The sequence below is a fragment of the Dermacentor variabilis genome, chromosome 5, assembly GCF_050947875.1.
Source record: "Dermacentor variabilis isolate Ectoservices chromosome 5, ASM5094787v1, whole genome shotgun sequence".
Lineage (NCBI taxonomy): Eukaryota > Metazoa > Arthropoda > Arachnida > Ixodida > Ixodidae > Dermacentor > Dermacentor variabilis.
In genome coordinates this window covers 61,000,585-61,017,745 of record NC_134572.1, presented here as the reverse complement: position 1 = coordinate 61,017,745, position 17,161 = coordinate 61,000,585, and the positions used below count along the sequence as shown (strand labels likewise).

Genomic DNA, 17,161 nt, shown 5'->3' with positions numbered 1-17,161 from the left:
CAAATAGTTAGTGCACTAACTATTTGCGGTTGCCCTGAAGAGAAAAGTGTTGCTGCTGCGGCGCACATTGTCAACAGGGGATGATGCAATTAAAGCACGTGTGCGCGTTTACTGCGTATATAATTTCTTCAATTAGAACTCTGTTAGATACCTTGAGATTTTTTTTATGTGCTTTACATGAGAGTGAAGAAAGAATTTGTGAACGAACGGAGCATGTGTACCCTGTTTTAGCACTTTTTCAGTGGTTGATTATTTGTATATGAAGCCAGCTAAATGGGGGGGCAGGAGGAACAAGTAATTTTTTTCCTTTCGCCAAAAGGAGAATGTACGAGTAAAATATTTTGAGCATCGCAGGTTGTCCCACTCAATCCACACTAGCTTGGCGATATCATTCGCGCAGCGCAGGCATCGCTGAACGTTGTTTTGCGCTATCATGTATATACACACTCAAAATGGCGGCTTAGTGGCTTCAGTGTGGGACGCCGGTAATCCTGAGGTCGTGGGATCAATTCCCGGCCACGGCGGTCGCATTTCGGTGGGCTGGAAATGCAAAAAAGCCCGTGTAGCCTGCGTTGGGTACCCGTTAAGGAATCACAGGTGGTCGAAATTAACCCGAAGCCGATCACTACGTCGTGCCTCATAATCATGTGGTGGTTTTGGCTCGTGAAACCACTGAATTTATATTTATATGTACGTGTAAACTTTTACAAATGTCATAGTAGGTGATAAGGAAATAAAATACTGTTCGGAGCGGCAACCAACAGTGCGTATGGTCGTTAATGACATTTGTGTTCATATGAGCTGCACATATTCTGAGCTGCGCATGTGAAAAAAATTAAAGGAAAAATATTGTGTGATAATGCAGTTCTTAGTGAATGTCGATTACCATTTTCACATTTGAATCCAATATTATTGGTCTTTCTGCTGCGTAGTGACCGCAAGAGAGCTAAAAATAAAGAAGGTTACCGATAGGGTATTTTCGATTGGCTGCCCTGTGCTGGGAGTAGGGGAAATAGGTACATTAGATACGGCGATAAAAAAAAAAGTATGGAAAGAACCGACTAAAACTTTCGGTATGGTAACCATCAAAAATACTCCCAAGAAATTCTATAGTCACATACAGTGTCAGTGTAACGTACCCCTACACACGGCGTCACAAAAATGAGTAGTGTCACCCACTAGAATACAAAGACCTAATAACCCCAAATCCGTAAATTGCCCTGCGGCGAACCAAGTCACTGGACATCTCCGACTCTCGCTGCGACATCTGCCAGTAAGGAAAGATGTCGGGAATAAAAAAAAACACGCGAAGCAATGAGTGTTCCTCGTTTGAGCTGCGGTGGATCGCTAGACGCGAGGTTTCCGTGGGTCATCATAGAGTCAAACACAGTGCCGTCCCTAATTTGGCACCAGCACGTGACATAACGAATGGAACACGCGGGGGAAAAAAGTGGGGACAAACAGGGAGCAGGAAGCGATAAAGGGACTCACCTCCCTCCTGCTGCCGCCACTGCTGAAGGCGTCCTTTTGCTTTCCATTTTCCTTTTATTTGGCTACCATCGTTTGCTGCTCCCACACTCGCGCACTTGGCGCGCCAAGGCGACAGCGCGGTTTTATGAGGCCACCGCGCACCACCGTCAAAACAGCTCGCACACAGGACGTCGCCGTTTCATTCGCTTCGCTCTTGGTTCTTTGCGAGAACCGGCCCGTATAGAAAAGCCGGAGGCTCGTCATTTACGCGCGACACGGACTGTCAAGCAAAAAAAGGCGACATCAAGAACGACAGCACCCGCTACCTCCCCCCCCCCCCCCCTCCCTCCCACTTTAACCCCGCCAGTGTAGTTCCCCACTCCTTTTGTTTTTTGGGGATCGAGGATTGACTGTTCGCTTTTTTTATCCCTGCTCTTTGACGTGTAGTTCGCGATAAGGGTCGCATGGCGCCCCCAAGTCGTGTGCGCCCCGCGCCATGATCGCGAGACATTTGCGGAAATGTCGCGACCGTACTGCGGGCGGAGAGGGCCACCGTCCTCCGCCTCGGTAATACGGTGCAGCACCCCGAGATCTTGCCCTCGCGTCAGAGCGAGAGAGAGGCACTCAATTGGGGGAATGGTTCTTGTAGCACGCAAGAAAGGATCAGAGAGCGACTTTAATAGCTCTCAAAGAGAAACAGAAAAACAAAAAAGAGAACAGACACAAGGAACGGACAAGTCGGGGTGTAGAGTGTGCACACGGCACTTTTTCTAGCAACCTTGCTTCTCTATACACACACTACACACTGCTTCCCTTTCTTTATGAACAGCATAAGCGAGGATCACATTCTCAAAAATAGGGGACTATGAATGTGATGTCACCAATTATTTAATTATTCAGCAGCCTAGTAGTCATCCAAGTTGACATCTCCAGTTTCTCAGTAAAGCCAGCATCCCTCTAAATTAGTATAAGTACATCCCTACACGAACATATTTTGTCAGCTCAAAGGGACAAAACAAATTCTTGTAAAGAATTCGAACCTCCCTGTCTTTCCGTCCATTCCTTCTTTGTAAGGAATTCTGTTGGATTCAATTTCTTTCTCTCCTTTCCCCTTTCCGCTGACAGGGTAGCCTGCACTACAATTCTTAACCTTTTCTTTTTTTGTGCTCCTCTCTCTCTTGCAATGGATTGGGTTAGATTCCATATGTTGTCTCAAAACCCATAGATGCTATACATTAACTGTGGGCATTGTACAGAGTGCCCACGGACCTCGTGCACAGACGCAGATTATGTTTTTGTAAGCCGAAAATACAAATACTCAGTGTTTTTTGTTGTCTTCGTTGGCTAGCTAACAAGTCTCTCTGGCCTATCCGATAACCGTTACGACTTGCTTCCACCTCTGTAAATTCATCTGCTGAGTAGATCATGCCTGCACCGGATTCCACCTAAACGCCTTCTGCTTTTAGTGAGAGATGTCGTATAGGAAGGAACCGCCACCCGGTTTGCCGCAACTTCACACGAAAGGACCAATACATATAGAAAGAAGGGAAGTCGTATTTCGAAATGGAGGAAATAAAAGCTCGAACACGATGCATTACGGCCGAGAAATGAAATGAATAAATAAGAATAGGGGGAGGGAGAGGGGCTGATACGCAGAGGTGCCCACTGCAAGAATGGCGGCAATAAAAATGTCGTGTGCAGAGAAAATGTCTCGCGAAAGAGTAGTTGACAGCATCTCAAAAGACAACTGTCGGAGGTTCACGGTTGCGAGGTTGGGAGAAGAGGGCTTTGGGGGCTATAAAAGTGAAAATCGAGTTTACGCTGTTCGATCGTGAGCGAGGTCAGGCAAGCTTGTCAAGTTCCCAGCAGCGAACAGGCGCCCGACTGAGCAGTGCGCTCCCCCCCCCCCCCCCCTCCTTCGTATGCAGGCTGTCTGGGATCAAGTCAGAGACACGGTTGAAGAAATTGCGGAAAAAAGTAAACAAGAGTAAATATACTATATTCAGCTTTACATGGTGCGCCATTAAGATTGTCGTTCCGCAATATATTACAGTGCGGTTCTATAAAAGTAGCGTTTCTTCGTATCGTTTCACTTTTCTGCAAGCGACAGGGGTCAAAGCACCCTGTGAGCTTTCGGTCGAGCCATTTAGGGAATTTGTGTCATTGTAAATTTCGGAAGCACACTTACTTGATTGTCACCGCTGTAGCGTGGTTCGTGCTCGGCATCAGACAGACGTGCAGAAATCTGTGACAACGTTTTTGGCTGTGTGCACTCCCTTAGCACTGACTTAGGCTTTGCCTGACCCAACGCTGAAATTTCAGCCCGAAGAAACGTTTGCACTCTTTCTTTAGAGAGAAGCTTTCTTTAACTCTTCTCCCGACTTTTCGAGCGCTGCGGCTGTCGTTGTGGTCTAGCTCACACGCCAAGCTAGGTTTCTTGCAACACGCCCAGATGGCGCTCGCCTCCACGCTTCCCGGCAGGCGCCGCCGCGGCAGCGTTTCACAATTTGTGCGTATGACACGTGCTGCGCTTGCTTTCTTATGCGACAAAAGGGCAAAGGGTTTTGAGGCTATATATTTTAATAGCTTGTTTAAATGGCCTGCATAAAAGTTTTGTGCTACAGCCAGAGCGACTTGCCTGGGCGCAGTCCATGCCATGCATGAACCTATAAGTCTGTCGATGAATCGTTCACTACAATCAGACACATTCACCGACATCAATCCCGTACTCATATGTCGCGCGCCTAGTCGATAAAGGCCAGAATACAAGGAGCGAACTTTCACGACGAAGTTCGGGCGGCAGAAAATCTGCCGCGGCGCGACGCCGTATGTTCGTCGGGCTGCGCTACATGGAGCGAAGACAGGCCGGCCGCTGCCGGCGAGTCGCTGCGTTGTTATCAGTGTGGCTAGACGAGGCAAATGCGCTGTCGTGAAACACATGACAAAAAAAAAAACTTTACCGACAATTATTATCGCTTTTAAATTACGGAACACTCTAAAAACGCGTAAAATTTTGTTTAGAAATGATTTCTAGTCTTCTTTATGTGTTTGAGACATTCATGTGCCGATGTAGTTTAAAGAAAGCGGCGATGCTATGCGTTGTGGCAACACTGGGCGGTTAAACAACTTTCGGCTCCTCCAACTCCGCGGTTCTGTTCTGTGGCTCAACGCGCGTGCGGCCGAAGCAAGCAGACCCGAAAGTAGCTCACGTGAGCTTGTCTAACCATGGCTGTTATTAACTTGTTAAATTCCAGCCGCGCCACTTTGGATGCCATGAATACGAAAAGCGGGAGACCGGCGTGAACGATAGAGCGGGATCGGGATACACGGACAAGCGGGGAAGCCTAGCCGGAAGTCGGGGCGGATAGTGAGACCTGATTGGCTCGCTTTGGGGCGCCGGCTGGATCGGCGGCGAACGGCGTTTTCTCCGCCGCCGCGCATCGCGCGTACGCCGCCGGGCGTCGAACGCCGACTATTCGTCGCATATTCGCTCCATGTATTCTGGCCTTAAGGCGTCACAGCTAGGCATACGCCGTGGCAACGGTGCAAGCGTTATCACCCTTCGGTTGTGCTCAAAAAGCGCCGCCATTCAAGTTGGCGCGGGCTTTAATTCATGTGGCATACAACCGGGCAGTTCGTCTACCGCTGTTAAGTTGATGGCTAAATAAAGCCGTATTGTTTCCGCTCCACCATTGCGCTGCCCATCGATCAGACACGACAGTTATACAAACGCCGCAAGAATATAAAGCAATACAAAAAGAATTCAGACGCTCGCATAACGCCGTACGCCATAGACAAAAACAAAAGAATGACGCTTGCATTGACGCTTATTCGACTTGGGTGGCAATTCGGGCTCGTTGCTCATTCTTACTGAATTGGGATCACATTGAATTTCGTCACACACCTTCCATGGTGTAAGTACAGCGGTTCCCAAGATGAAATATTGTTTTTGAATGGAAGCACTTTATTTCTGTCGTTCATTTACCACTGTCTTTGTGGCCATGTTACGCTGCGCAATACATACCAATAAAGATGCTTTAGCTCATTAAGAGCGCATGCGCAGTGGTCCTGCCGGTGTCATGATGACAGTCCTCCTCGCCACTGTCCCGCTGTACTTCCGCTTCAGGGAAACATTAAGGAGAGTGCCCAGGCCAATGCCATTGGCGATTTCCTTCTTTTTTATGTTTAGGGGGAATATATTAGTTGCGCGTGGCGAACCCTACTCTTATGAATGGATGGATGGATAGAAAAACTGTATTGAGGTCCATTAGGTCACGCTAGTTTCCTAGCCCGCAGCGGGCCACTCCCTCATTGGGACCGAAAGGCCTAGCTTGTCGGCCACTTCGCGGGCCCGTTGGACTGCACATAGCTGTTTTTCAAATTTGAGACTGCATAGAACTACGTCCCACCGCTTTTCAGTGTTGTCTTTGTAGAATCTTTTTACTTCCACATTTCTGCCAATTGATCTCGAGGGTAAGTGAATTCATGCTGATGCAAGCACAATACGTTCCTTACCATAGTGGCTCTTCGGCCCGCTAAGGAGTACTATAGTACTCCTTAGTACTGTATTATACTACGGGTATACTTTGCGCCCGCGGTGAAATAGTGACACTCCTCTTGAAATTGGCCCATTCCTTTATATAGCGGCGTTTACAAGAATCGCATCGCATTTCTAGCGCATCGCGTGTATGTAAACAGCGGCAATTCGCGATAGGGACGCGAACTGCAGTAATGCTACAGGGGTAAGTCGGTCTCACACTGTGCACAGCACATCGCATTGAGGGAGAGTCGAAAAACGTCGTGGTTACCGGCGCTTGGGCTCTTCCACTCGCATGCGGAGCGCAAATCACCGGGAAACAGATTTCAGCCATGCATATTGATGAAGCGTCACTTGCAAACACTGTCGGCGTCTATAGTACAACTGTGATGGCGTGACGCGCTGAGAAATGCGACGCGCTAGCGTCGCATTCACGTATAAACGTGGCTCACGCGTCGCTTCGCAGACCCTCCAGAGAAGCCGCAGGTGTCCGTGGTGCAGCTGGACCTCTCCGAAGGCGACGTGCCGCCGCGGGAGGTGAGCTGCTCGGCGTCGGCGCACCCAACTGCCGAGTACCAGTGGCGGCTGGGCGCGCTCACCGTCTCGCGTGGCCCTACCCTGCTGTTCAATGCCACCGCCTCGCGGGAGATGGCCGGCAACTACACCTGCGTCGTCAGCAACCGCCACGGACGAGCCATGGCCGCCACGCTGGTCACCGTCAGGCGTAAGTGGACCGCCGTATAAACGAGCGTTTTCGCTCTGCGTTGCATGCAAAAAAAAAAATAATAGAAAGAAAGAAAAATTGCCTGGTGTCCGCCGACCGTGTGTGGCTCTGTCCCGTTGCGCTCTCGATTAGTGATGCACTGCTGAGTCGTTAGCTATCATGCGTTGAACAGCAGAGCTATACTGGACGCTTAGCCTGGATTCACCCTCGCACATGAGAGAGAGCAAATGATAACTGAAAGGTAGGGAGGTTAACCAGGACTGAGCCCGGTTGGCTACCCTACACTGGGGAAAGGGAAACGGGGACGGAAAGATTAAAGAAACAAGAGAAAGTCCATCGGGGATATCGTTCAGTCACTCAGTCCGGATCACAGACGCTGACTCAATCCTGTATCTTTCAAATATCGCAGCAGCGCTTTTGTGGCCTTTTGTAGCTGCGATATGCGAGGCCATGGTCCCAAGATCTTGTTCAAGGTGAACGGTTTTCTATCTAATTGGTTGAGAGCTGTGCAGAGATCTTGTCTTTCATTTTCAAATGATGGGCAGCAGCACAGTAGATGGTCTATAGTTTCTTCGACACCACAGGCATTGCACTCGGCGCTATCAGCCATTCCAATTAAAAACGTATATACATTCGTGAATGCGACGCCCAAGCGTAAGCGGCACAGCATTGTTTCCTCATTACGCGGAAGCCCTGGTAATAGCCGCAGTTGCATAGATGGATCGAGGGAATGCAATCGTTGTTGAGTGAAATCAGGTGTGTGCCACTTCTCCAATGTCATACGGTGCGCTAGCTTGCCTGAGTGATTCATAAGAGTCGTTCGGCTCGTATGTAGGAGTGGCACTCCACTAGAGCGGTATACATCGTGACGTTCGTGCACAGAAAAGAATGGCAGTTTTCCTTGCGTAATATTAGGTAGTCGAGCAGCTAGCTATAGGCTGGAAGAACATGGCACATTGAGACCCCATTGGCAACTAAAGGAGCTGTCCACCACCTGCTACATCTGTTTGGCTATGCCTGCGTAATGACGCGCGTGCTAGTTGATAGATCCTAGAGAGGTCTCTACACTCAAGTGATAATAGGGACTGGTAAAGCTAACAGACCGAAGCAGATAAAGCCGAAGGGCGAAACACCGAGGAGATATTTCGTAGCATAGTGCTTTAAAACATGCGAGAACTTGCCCGCCGGGTTTGCGCGCGCCATTTTGACTCAACTGACCTGAAACACCGGCACTCTGTTAGCAAGCTCCTTATGGATTGAAATCCCCGGATCAGGGAGGCGGAATGTCTTTTGAAATGTAGGGGTTTTATGCGATAAAATCGTATCTCATTTGACGTAGCAAAGAAACTTGCAAGTGGATACATTGTGAGTTTTACGAGTGTCAACAGCCGAGGACACTTAATATTGCCACCACAATTACTTGCGCGTAAAACAGAAACGCCGAATCCAGTGAGCGCACTGCGCTGAACAAAGCAAACAAAAGAAACTGCGTCTTATGATCGCCAGTTTTACTCGCAGATTTTTAAACGAAAAACTTCTTCCTTCGTAATGTCGAAGGCAGGGAAAAAGTCTATACTGAAGAAAGGAAGAGCTTCGAGCTCTTTCTCTATCAAGTGTCCTCCCTTATTCTTCCCCATTCTTCGCCTCCCAGTCTCTCTGACTCCCGCCACCTTTTCACTGCTGGAAACCGTCGGCGAGGTCCGCCTTTTGAGTTCAATTCTGGGCTTAATCGCCTTCTTTATCACGCGAATGCTTTTCACGGACCACTGCCTTTCCTGTCGTCTCTTTGAAACTTATCGATTCGTGCAGTGTATGTCACCTGCTTTCCGTTTGTGTTTTTGCTTTCTTTTTCTTTGGGTCTCCTCGCTCTGCGCGGCAGCTCAGTGACGCCGGTGCCGTCCTTTAGCTGATGGCGTGATGGTCGCGCAGGAGTGGCATTGGTGAGGTTACCTCTTCTTTAGTTTGCTGGTATAGCGTCCCTTCGGTGGTGTATGCCTCCTTCTTTTTTTCTACATTTGTCCCGTGGAGCTTAATTCTTGAAATCCCTCTTGTCGAGCTTCTTAGAAATCCCTAGACCGAGAAGCGAAAAACGAATGAAAACAATGCTTTCTGGCGCTTCTGTCGTCGTTCCCTCTCCCTCTCTCTTTCTTTTTTTTCTGCTCACTTCCCCACTTTCTGCTCTGCACCCTTCTGGTCAAACCCGCCACTTCCTCGTGATTTCTATTAAACAGGAGGACGCGAAGATTAGATTCCACCTACATAAAAAGTGCGTAGCCGGAAATGAAGACAACACAAGCAGACAACGTTCGAAGAGGAAAACGCAGTCGTAGAAAACAAAGGGGCGACAGGAAATAGGGTTTGAAAGAAAGAAAGAAAGAAAGAAAGAAAGAAAGAAAGAAAGAAAGAAAGAAAGAAAGAAAGAAAGGCGTAAGGGCGCACCAATAGTGAAGACGAACATCATTCCGGCGTGGTCTGCCTTTTATCTGCGTTCTTCCTGTTTTTGAACGAAGCGCACAGAATAGACGCAATACTGTACCGTGTTTGCCCCCTTTTCAGTGTCGAAAAAATAATAATAATAACATAAAGGGCGCTGTTGCTTTCTTTTGAAGGGAAGACAGGGCCGCACATGGCGCTGTTTCCTTAGGAGTCGCGACGCGAGAATAGAATAGCGAAAATGTGGCGCCAAAGAAACGTAGGGACGCGAAAGGAAGCAAAAAGGGGAGTACATAGCGACGGGAGTCGGTGCGCGCTTGAGAGGAAAGGGAGCAGAAAGAAACCGGGCAGAAAAGGGGTCGACGGGATTGCCGGCGCGCGAGAAACGTCGTCTTCGGGGTTGCTGCTGGCGGCGCAGAAGGTGGCAGCCGCGGTGGCGGCGGCTTGAAATGGGCCCCCGGCATTTGTGGTCAGCCGAGCAATAACGCAGCGTCGAGATCCACGCCGGCCGCGGCTGCTGCGCTTCGCCCCGAGTTTTGAAACAGGCCGCGCCGTGCTCGGAAGCTGACTTGCAACCGGAGGGCTTCGAAGCACGTATGCGGGCAACGGGTTATGAGTTTCTTCGTTTTACCCCTCTCGTTGTGCTATTTTCGAGGTTATTTGGTGAGGGACTCTTTCAAAACCAGCGGAATCCGCGTGCCTCTTACGCTTTCCTTGCTTCTGCTCTGCTATATAGTATAATATTTTCGTATCCGTGCCGGCATTTGTGTAGATCTGTGTTTCTGCTCTCTATACAAGCAAGAAGCTCTGCACACCCGAACCACGTACGTTTCTTTGGCTGGCGCTTATTTGATTCTTCTTTACTTCGTGACAGCGCGCGGCAGTGGTTGCTGGTTTGGAAAGCCACGCTGTATCTTACAGTTCGGGCGCAATGGCTTGCGCCCGACGATTGCTGTTTGCCGCGGGAAGCCGAGTGTTGCCTTTGGCTGCTTTTGTGTCCGGTGGTAACCTTCGGAACGCAACAAAATGAGAAGTAAACGAATGGCATATTGCACGGGTGAAGGACTTTTGCAGGCAGCAGTAAAAAAAAGAAAACGGACAAGAATAAACCGAATGAAAGAGCGAAGAGACACTTAGAAAACAAAGAGCGCGCCTGCCGTGCGGCAATACTTTGCGGGAAGAGAGAAACGCATATTTCTTCGGCTTCTGGAGGGCGCGTGCGGCGGCGCAACCTGTCTCCACAAAAGCTGGGAATACGTCAACGTTGGGTTTCTTTCAGTTACGAGTTTTGCCATTTCAGTTCTCTACACGCGCATGTTTTCTTTTTTTTTTTTCACTACGGCGTGGCCTTTTGCTCTTCCGCCAGCCCGCGATCGCTGGAAGTGGAATTCGAGCTGGCAGGCCGCGCAAGAAGTTGGCTTCCGCAAAATGGCTTTTGCTTCAAACCCCCCTCCCTACCACCTCTGCAGCTTGCGATTTTTGGAGCTCCACGTCGTGTTTTGTGGCTCGCGCAGCTTTCTTTTTCGTTTCGTTAAAAAGATAAGAACCGAACGAAAAGGTGGTTGTTGATGTGCACGGTGGCGGTTCTTTTTCCTGCGCTGACAAAGGATACGTCGTGGCAAGTTGCTCATTTTGTGTGGTATTTTTTTATCTCCCTTTCCTCCGAAAGGTGCGTTCGTTTCATCCTCGACATTTGTGTGCTTGTTTTAGCATCTGCACGCCATGGTGGCGGTGGTTGTATTGGCTGGCCACGTTTCTAACTATGCAGATTAGAAATCGCCGCCCGAATGCGTTGCCGCGCGGCAGACGTCTGGAATACGCAGCGCTGGCAAATACGATTCCCAGCCTGAATTTCATCGCTTCGGCAGTGGTTTTTCATGCGGGATATGCTTTATCCATTTGATAACTGCGCGAAGGTGGCGCCGATTGAAAGAAATATTCAAGAATCAAAAAATAACACAAACTACGAAGAGGACTAGTTTGATTTTTTGACCATCTGCGTAAGATGCTAGAGACTAGGTGCTTGAATATTAGATATACGTGCTTTGGGGGCTGTCAGTCAAATAAAAAGAGGGAAAACTCATGGATTACGCAGCGAAACTGCAATTTTTTTTCTCTCTTGCGTGATGTTCCTTCAATTTCACGAGGTGAGGGCAATTAATCCAGTCATTTCAACTAAGCATGCCATACTACGTTTATAAAGCGCATTGGAAAGTAGTCAAATATTCTTCAAACAGCACTTACCAAACCGGGCACTTTCTGATGCTTTTCAAGATCAACTGTCTTGTTTACAGCCCTTTAGCTGAAAGCAAAAAAAAAAAAAATATTATATAAGTATTGTACAATAATAAATTGCTAAAAGTTACGGCGAAAAAAAGAAAGGTCGTGTACACAGTCTGGAGGTCTGTATGCTGCTAGGAGCGCAACTCTTCTTGTGCATCTAAGAGCTCAAAATTTCTCTCGCCTTTCTTTTTATATTTTTATTTTCGTCTGTCCCAAGCGAACCATGCTCCATGAGGTCACGCCCCTGTCCCCAGTATTAAAGGCGCAGCGGCAGTGACGTCTCAAGCATTTCGGAAGGTGAAGCCGCGAGCGTGTCAAGTTCATCGATTTTCTTTTTGGCAAGTCCCCACTTGCCATCGCCCTCCTTCACACGGAGGCTTATCGCTGCGGTTTCGAGCACCGTCTCCGACCTGCTTGGCTTCACTAATGGTTCGGTAATGAGCCCCAACGTCCGCCCTCGTTACAGGTGCATCACTGCAGCGCCTAGCTAAATCTCCCACTTGATGCTGAGCTTTGTTTTGTCCTGTATCGGAAATTCCCAAGCGCGTGAGTTCAGAGCAAGGGTACCTATCCCGCCTCAACGGCCTCTCCGGTTAAAAAAAAAAAAGGAAAGCGACTTAATCTTGTCGGGAGTAGAGAGAAGCATATTAAAGTACGCGCAGAATTTAATTTGCGCGATGGGCATTATAAAGGAATATTATGCGGCTGTTGGAATTTCCATGGCCTCTGTCCGGAATGGTGGGAAGCGGGAAAAAAAAGTAACCGCCTTAATAATTAAGCCAGGAGGCACAGCATGTTAAGTGCTGACAATGCGGTGCTTATGCCTATACTTTAGCATAGGATACGCTCGAATGGGGAGCGATAAGGCATGGAGGCATAAAAAAAAAAAGACGTTTATGTTCCAAAGCTTCCCGGAATTCTGTGGCAAACACATAACAATACAGTGAGTGCTTTCCGCGTTCATGATTTGAGCATATTTTTTTTTTCATTTGTACTTTAAAAGTCTTTCATTTGGTTTCATTCACTGCTTTGCATCACTTAGTTCACGGCGTAAATGATTCAGTTGCTCATGCCCAGGAAAAACAAAAATTAAGTAGGCGAATGTGTGGTATTGAACAAAAAGTACACGAACGCGGAAACGGTCCACTTGGTACCGGTAGTGTCAGCGGTAACGCAACTTCTGCTGTAGCTTCTGTCAGAAAGATGAAGCCTTCCCATATACCTCTTATAAAACTTCTTATACTATGACAATAATAAAATCAATTAAGACAGCTGTCTTAATTGATTTTAGATGAAAGTATCCTAGGATACTTTCACCTAAAAGAAAAAAAAAAGAAAATACAAGGAGGCAAGAGTGAGCTCCATGGATGAATGTTGTAACTAATATATTAAAATACCGTTCAATAGCCACATTCCGAGGTGCACCTTTGAAAGTCGTATACGTGAAACAAAATTCAGGAGGTGGTCATTTACCTCGTTATGCCTGCAGTGCTCCTACTATTAAAAAACGCGATGTCCTATTTCTTGTTGGTGTCATTTCTTCGCCATCGGCCATGTCTCACCGAGTAAGCGTGTTCTGGTCGATGAACGAAAAAAAAAAAACAAGGGGGATAACTGGGCTCAGTCCGTTATTATGGAGAAGACGTTCTGACTGCGTGTACTGCTATGGGTGTTTCCTTTTCACTACTGAATAGTTCGAGTGTGTACCTTTAGCTAGAGATTTCAGAGTGTTCAAGGATGGCAAAATAGTGTGCTACAGTGACAAAAGAGGTCTAGAACCTCTTTCGTACAGAGCCCACAGTTTTCGTGCGCTTCCATGTGCCGTACACCTCTGATCACCATTCTTCCCGTGATAAACATGTGAGTGAGTGAGTGCACCAATGTTTTGCATTTTCAAACAGTAGACTACTACATAAAACCTGTAAAAATATTGTAGGCACATATGTATATCTACAAATCACAGCCCACCTAATGGAAATGCGCATGATTTTAAGCGGCTACATTATTTTCGTAGGTTTCTTATACTATACAGCTTCCTCCATACTTGGCTTATCAGATATGTGTGACTGGGTATGTGCCACTGTGACACAAGTGGACATAGAAGCCTTAAATGTGCTTACATATGTTTTAGACATCTCTCTGCTTACGTCTTTCCTTGCCATTCTCCCCTTGGCAAACATCAGCCGTCGCCTTCTGCCTCGTGACAATTCCTGCGACGACGTCTCGCTTTGTGCATCCGCATGAACTGCTGCTTGTATTTCGAACATGACGATCATTTATGGTGTAGTGCATAAGCATAAACATTGCGCGACGTTATAGTACGGGAGTGGCGCATTAACATTAATATTGGCAAACGAGCGCTTTGTATTGGATTGAAATAAAGAAGATTCTAGACACCGAATTAAGTTATATAAAACTTATTAACGCAATTCAAGAACGTGTTGCTTAACGTAGATCCCGACAGGTGCGTGGGATAAGCATAACTTGTATTTAGCATGCGTCTCATTGCATATAGTACAGTCAAAGCTTTCCAAAAAACGTAGTAGTGATTTGGGAGGGGGGAACAGTTCAGGTCATAATGGCTAAACGTTTTTCTATGCCGCTCCACCTGACGCTGATTTCAACAGGCACGTTGCATCTGTCCGCCGTCGTGTAGGTTGTACATCGCGGTGATTGATCTACAACCGCTCAGCGCTCTGTTTTCCTTGCCCCTCGCAGATCGCCCGCAATGTGGCGTGGTGAAGGAGCACGACTCGTCAGGCAACGTTGTGCTCCGCTGCGAGGCCCAAGCCGTGCCGCCCGTGGTGGCGTTCATCTGGCTGCGCAACAACCGCACCGTGCAGGAGGACCGCGGGCCGCGCAGCATTCTCGTCGTGCCCGACCGCACCTCGTTCGGCGCCTACTCGTGCGTGGCGAGCAACGCGGTCGGACACTCCGAGCCCTGCCAGCTCAAGCTCACCAAGCTGCCCAGTAAGTGTGGCCGAAACATGTGCGCATCTTCGGCATCTTCAGGCGTTCGGAGGCAGACAACAAATGAAAGAAAATCAGTGGTCTGAACGACGTGAACGCGCTCACTCCCTGGTATGCTACGAGACGGTCGGTTATAGGTAACAAGAGGAAGCAGAAACTCAGTGCGGTTCTTTTTTAGTCCTCAGTTTACTAGAGCGTTAAATAAGTTAGGTTTATGGATTAATCGAGACACAATTAATCAATACCATGCGTACCGCACTATGAAATGAAAACAAATTGCCAACGTTGTCCGTTTGTTGTAAGCTTTTACATCACGCGTGGTCGCAATTACATCAGTATGGAGGAATAAGACGCGTACGATGTAACGTTTTGCCAAAAGAAATAATGGAGAGTATTTTTACCCTCGTGTGTTACAATACAGTGTGGTCACCCACTTTCAGTCGCTCCTTTTCTTTTTTAGGGAATAGTTCCTCACTTGAGGTATAATTTTTTTCCCCGTACAGTATTAACCAAGTGAAATGTTTCTATGCGGCCTGATATGGTCGCAGAGGCCTGTCGACTTGAGGTTTCGCAGGAAAATTCTTCGCTCACTGTGCCAGCGACGCGCATGTTCATTGCCTAGAGAGCTTAGTTTTCGTAAAAACCGGGATTGCTACTTAAGGCATGTAAGCACTGGGTGCACGGTGCTCCTAAGGCGCTTCGAGCTGAAGGTGTCTGCAGCTGAGTAAAAAAGCTTGCGTAGTGCTTTACACTAGTGACTGTAGTATGACGATTACGTGCCGGTCTAGATTTGGCAATTCATAAACTTTCTGCACTCCTTCACTTGCGCGTGCACCTGTCGCCCTTTCCCTCCCCTTCCTCTCTTCCTTTTCGCCCCCACATCCCCCCTCCACCAGTGCAGGATAGCGAGCCGGACGTGCGCCCGGTTAACCTCGCCTTTTCTCTCTTCTGTTTTTCTCTTGATATCGCGATAATGGATAGAGTTAGGTAATCTAAAGTGATGGCTGAGATATGACGCAGGTCGCGGTGGAGGGCTCCTGCGAAGTTTTGAGAGCCTTTGGGTCTTTTTCGTGGGCCGAAGAGTCAGTGAAAAATATTGAATCAGGTTCTGATAACAACTTTGGCAGAATGTTCGTGGGACAAGGACTAAAAAAAGTATATGTAACATCTTAGGAAAGACGATGAGCAAAACGTGAACAAGGCGAATGCAGGAGCCAACGTTTCGACGAGTGGACTTGTCTTCTTCAAGGCCTTGAAGAAGACGAGTACACTTGTCGAAACGTTGGCTCCTGCGTTCACCTTGTTCACGTTTTTCTCATCGTCTTGAATTTCCATCTGCCGCATTCCCCGTCTTTAACTTAAGAAAGAGTAACACAAGCAACTCATCTCTGAAAGATCTATTAAAATGTAAGCATTCCATAAAGAAAAAAAATATTTTACGAATTTCGCGACTCTTTGAGAGCTACAGTCAATGAATACTCTTAATGTTAGTGTAACTAACTAATTATATTTAATTAGTCAAGCAATAAAAATTAGGTGATTCTTCCAAGTTTCTTTCATGCATCGTCGGTTTTTATTCTATTTTCAATACGAATTGAATAAAAAAAAATTATCCACATTTTGCAAGCAATGTCGCTATTTCTGGAGAAATAATTTCTTAAGTGTGAGCGCGGCCGACATGGCATAACTTATTTGCAGCATTTCCGTAACCTGCTTTTCTTGAAGTTGGCTTTGGTGTAAAGAAGGTTCGGCAACGTTGCTCAACTTGCAATTTTATTCATACATCAATAAATATCATTACATATACAATATAACGAAACTACAGCAAGTATGTTTTTTCAATGTCTCAGCTTGCTTGCACAGTAAAGAGAATACAATACATGATACCTTGCACGCGAAAAAAAGAACACCATAATATTGAAAGTAAGTAAAAGATGATAATATCCCCAAGCGTGACCTTTACATAAAATTGTGGAAGGACAAATTAAAAGAAAAGAAAGAAGCTTGCAGCAGGAGCGTTACACAAAGCGCCTGCTTTTAAGCCTCTTTATAAAAACGGCAACAAAAGGAGCGTAACATCAGAAAAGTTAATTAAATTTAAAAAGCACAATAACATATCTCAATAGTAGACAGCAAGGATATTGCCTAAGCAGCGTTTACGCCTAAAGGTCACTATGGTTGACAAAAGTAAACAAGAAAGAAAAAGAAAATTGCATAAGACCGCTGACAGTGATTTTTACACGTTCTCTTGGCGAGGCACAGACAAACGCAAGCAAACACGTGCGCACGAAGAAACACGCGTACCAGCGCTTTTCTTCGAAAACCCGCGCGTAGTGTCAGACGCTAGGCTTCTCGATCTTCATCAAGCAAGATGCACTCGGGATTGACGGGTCACTATGCTAACGAGGGGCCGAGGAAAGAGGCCGAAGGCTGTAGCAGGCACCGTTACGAAAATAAAATACACGAAGATTTCCCCTACAAAGACGGGTCCCTGATCTCACTGTCCTTAGCTGTTCGCGTCCGGTACACGAACGGGGACGTTATACGGAGCGGCGGCGCTAACGACCGCGCAAGTGCCGTTGGGATAAGCTGTCCGGCGTCCTTAGTTTGCAGTTGCCTTAGCACAAGTCAATGTAATCACCGTCGAGGAAGCCCAAGGCAATCTGGATGGCCGCTTATCGACGACTCTGTATAATCCCCCCACCCCCCTCGCCACCACCTCGTTCGTAAAAAAAGAGAAGAAG

General features: G+C 47.3%; 1 protein-coding gene across 2 annotated transcripts in view; it reads left to right on the top strand.

Annotated features, from left to right (window-relative positions):
- LOC142582649 (hemicentin-1-like) overlaps positions 1-17,161 on the top strand; it is a 249,764-nt gene that overhangs the window by 219,445 nt on the left and 13,158 nt on the right. For both annotated transcript variants that reach the window (XM_075692571.1, XM_075692570.1), the window contains exons 9-10: positions 6,474-6,731; positions 14,166-14,417. In XM_075692571.1, coding sequence (XP_075548686.1) covers positions 6,474-6,731; positions 14,166-14,417 — 510 coding nt within the window. The remainder of the gene's footprint in view (positions 1-6,473; positions 6,732-14,165; positions 14,418-17,161) is intronic.